This window comes from Oryctolagus cuniculus, chromosome 1 (genome assembly GCF_051225735.1).
Source record: "Oryctolagus cuniculus isolate XC-2025 breed Fujian yellow rabbit chromosome 1, ASM5122573v1, whole genome shotgun sequence".
NCBI classification, from domain to species: domain Eukaryota; kingdom Metazoa; phylum Chordata; class Mammalia; order Lagomorpha; family Leporidae; genus Oryctolagus; species Oryctolagus cuniculus.
Genome location: NC_142867.1, coordinates 16,724,875 through 16,728,824, shown reverse-complemented (window position 1 = coordinate 16,728,824; position 3,950 = coordinate 16,724,875). Strand labels below are relative to the sequence as shown.

The 3,950-nt window shown below is 37.3% G+C and overlaps 1 protein-coding gene across 1 annotated transcript; it reads left to right on the top strand.

The window, feature by feature from the left end:
* Positions 1 to 3,017: 3,017 nt before the first annotated feature.
* On the top strand, positions 3,018 to 3,950 carry LOC100338296 (olfactory receptor 4P4-like). Its single transcript, XM_008272800.4, has one exon. The coding sequence runs from the start codon at positions 3,018 to 3,020 to the stop codon at positions 3,948 to 3,950; it is 933 nt and encodes a 310-aa protein (XP_008271022.4).

The window sequence follows — 3,950 nt, the reverse complement described above, 5'->3', positions numbered from 1 at the left end:
GTTATATATAGAGAGAGCCTTGTTAAAGTATAGAAGGAGCAATTTTACAGCACTGAGAGTTCTTCAAAAAGGGAGAGCAGAGCTATTTAACAATACCATAAATTATTAAAATAAAATCTATAATTTTGATAGGTTGGAAATAGACACACTTAAATTTAATATTAAGAAATTCTCTAGTTTAAAACAATTATAACTTCATGTTGATTTTATTTTTGCCACCCAAACTTTAACTACATTCAAATTAGTTCTTGTTTTAAATCTAATACCTTTATTTTAGTTTTCATTTTATTTAAAAATATTTACAGAGTCTATATCTGTTTCAGGACAATTTACCTCATTTTTACTCCCTCAATTTAAAGAAGGATATAGAAAATACAAGTGAGTTTTTAGGTACGTACCTTTGATTCATATCATAATCTCATATATTCCTCATTGTTCCCCTTATTGTTGTATTTATTTTGGTTAACAGAAGGTGAAACTCAGGGAAGCTAAGTTTCTTGTGAAATAGGTTTTGTGACTTGAGAATTGGTCTTATGAATTCAGAAATTAAAAATAATCCTAATTTTTTTGCTAAAATTCATCATGAATAGTAATAGAAAACAAGATCTATAAAATGAATGTTGGGAGTAATGTATGGAGATTATCTAACTCCACATAGGATGTCTTGTCTCTTCTGCTTAACTGCCGGCTTCTGCATAAGCCTCAACATCAAAGACTGCAACAAACCAGACAGTAGCCACGCTCCAGTTCACATTATTTCACCTCGTGTCACATATATGAATCCTGGAACCCTCGAGGTGATTGGCATTCCCTAGCATAGTATCTAAAGTTAGCTGTCTTAGAGACTATGCTTTAATTCATGAAAGTAAATTTTTGCACAGATTTTACTCTCTGCATTATTTGCAACTCATGCTGTATTGATTCCCTAGAAGCCATTTATACTTTTACTTCAAAATGTTTTCTTCATTTACTTGTGTGATGACTTAAACATTCCAAGAAAATGTCATTTCTTTCCCTGACTGAATGCAATTCTTCTTGCCTGAAGTTTTTCACATTGCTATTGTGCCAGTGCCTCTAACAGGCATAATAATTGATTTCCCTCAGCCAACAGATTGGAATATTATCAGTCAGGTTGATGAAACTGAAAACCTGATATGGTAATGATTTTAAAGCAATAATGGAGCAGTGCAAATTTGTTCTTATAACTATTGTGATGTATTTTACAGTGATCATGGTCACCAATTATGAAATAAGAACTGTGGTAGTTCCTCCCACTGCTTTCCTCTCTGACACATGTTCCCTTCCTTGTAGCAAAGAGCTACATAAGAAATGGGTGAGCTACTTTTTTTAGATATTTTAATTATTTATTTGAGAGGCAGAGATACAGACAGACAGAGCCCATGATCCCATCCACTAGTTAACTCCCCAAATGCCCACAATGGCCAGGACCAGGCTTATGCCAAAGCCAGGAGCCAGGAATTCAATATAGGTTACCCATGAGGGTGGCAGGAATCTAACTATTTGATTTTTTTCCTGCTTATTTTGGAGTTCTTTTAGAAGAGAGTAGGCTCTGGGTGAGGGAGAAGGAGAAGAAGAGAGGGAAAGGGAGACAGAAATGTTCATTTATTGATTTGCACCCCAAATGCTGTCACTGAAGCAGAATCTGGGAGGAGGACCTCAGTTGAGTCATCACTGCTCTCTCTCTCTTATGATTTGTGTTAGCAGGAAAGTGGAATCAGGAGCCAGGTCTGGGAATTGAACCCATACATTCAGATGTGGGCTGTAGCAGGTGTTTTAGCTGCTAGGTAGAATTCTCAGCCCTTGTAAACTACTTTTAAACTCTACAGTATATTCATTCTCTGTGCTGGAAAGTTCACTCAGTTTCTCTTTATTGATTCCTTCTTTATAGAAAAGAACTTCTCTTGTAATTTTTATAAACAGATTTGGTTATTATTTATAATTTATTTTTAAGATACATTTAGTTGCCTCATGTACTTTTATATAAGGGCATGCATGCAGTCATTTATTTTCTTAAGTGAAGTGTCTTTTACACTGCGATTTTCACAAAATATTGTTAAAAATAAGAAAAATGATTAAGTATTGTGCTGGTACTATAACTTGTATACACATGTTAGGAAATGATCTGTTTCTGTTTGTACTGAAAAGGGAGACTGGAATGTCTTCAGGAGAGATTTAATATGGATAGAACTCAGAATTGCACATGCTGGCTGGCACCGTGGCTCAATAGGCTAATCCTCCTCCTTGTGGCGCTGGCACACCCGGTTCTAGTCCTGGTCGGGGCGCCAGATTCTGTCCCAGTTGCCCCTCTTCCAGACCAGCTCTCTGCTATGGCTCGGGAGTGCAGTGGAGGATGGCCCAAGTGCTTGGGCCCTGTACCCACATGGGAGACCAGGAAAAGCACCTGGCTCCTGGCTTCGGATCAGCGCGATGCGCCGGCCGCAGCACACTGACCGCGGCAGCCATTGGAGGGTGAACCAACGACAAAAAAAGGAAGACCTTTCTCTGTCTCTCTCTCTCACTGTCCACTCTGCCTGTCAAAAAAAAAAAAAAAAAAAAAAAGAATTGCATATGCTGCCTGGAGTGCACCTTTACATTTCTTTGTGTAATTTCTATTGTGATAATGCAGAAAATAATAAATGCAAATCCACAAATAAATCATGTTAACAGATAAAAGCTGAATACTTCTTGATCAAAAAGCTTTTATTACATTTGCATCTTGTACCATCATCTTTTATTGACTTAGAATGCCTCTCATTTATTTTGATAGAACACACAAATCGTTAATTCAAATTAACTCTGAATTTCAAATAGCTTCTTTGTGTTTTTGCACCATTAGTATTTATGACTGAATTTTACTTTAAAACTTCCATTTATTACTGAAATTTAAATAGGAGATAGAAATTAAATCTCTAATTACTTGTCAAAATGTGTGATACTAACCAAAAATCCTACTTTTCTCCCCAGGTATTTAATTATTTGGACATAACAAACATTACATGGAAAGTCAGAACATATCTGAATTCATCCTCATGGGTCTTTCTTCTGACCAGAACATACAAGTATTTTGCTTTATGTTCTTCTTACTCTGTTATCTTGCCATCTTGGTAGGGAACCTTCTGATCCTCATCTCTGTTCGTTGCAGTTCTCTTTTTCACCAACCAATGCACTATTTCCTCAGTCACTTGTCTTCTATGGACATTTGCTATACCTCCTGTGTGACACCTAAACTGATTGGTGATCTCCTAGTGGAAAGAAAAACCATCTCTTATGGTAACTGCTTGTTACAGGTGGTTGCCATGCACTTCTTCGGAATGATTGAAATCATTATCCTTACAATTATGGCCTTTGATCGCAATGTGGCCATCTGCAAACCTCTCCACTACACGATCATCATGAACAGAACTAGGTGCAATCTCCTTATCATGGTTGCTTGGGCTGGTGGGGCTGCTCATTCCTTTTCCCAGTTTTCTATGATAATTGGGTTGCCTTTCTGTGGCCCTAGTGAAATTGATCACTACTATTGTGATATATTCCCTTTGCTGAAAGTTGCCTGTACTGATACTCACCTCATTGGCATCCTTGTGGTTGCAAATTCGGGACTGGTTGCCTTGGTAACCTTTGTTCTCCTGTTTGGATCTTACATCATCATATTAATCACCTTAAGAAATCTCTCAGCTGAGGGAAGACGCAAGGCCCTCTCTACCTGTGGATCTCATGTCACTGTAGTCGTTTTGTTTTTTGGACCATCAATCTTTGCCTACCTTAGACCTCCTACCACTTTCCCTGAGGACAAAATATTCGCTCTATTTTACACTATCATTGCTCCTATGTTCAATCCATTAATCTACACCCTGAGAAATACAGAAATGAAAAAGGCCATCAGGAAGGTGTTTTATCAAAAGCTATTTTCGGCAGAAAAATGTAACTGA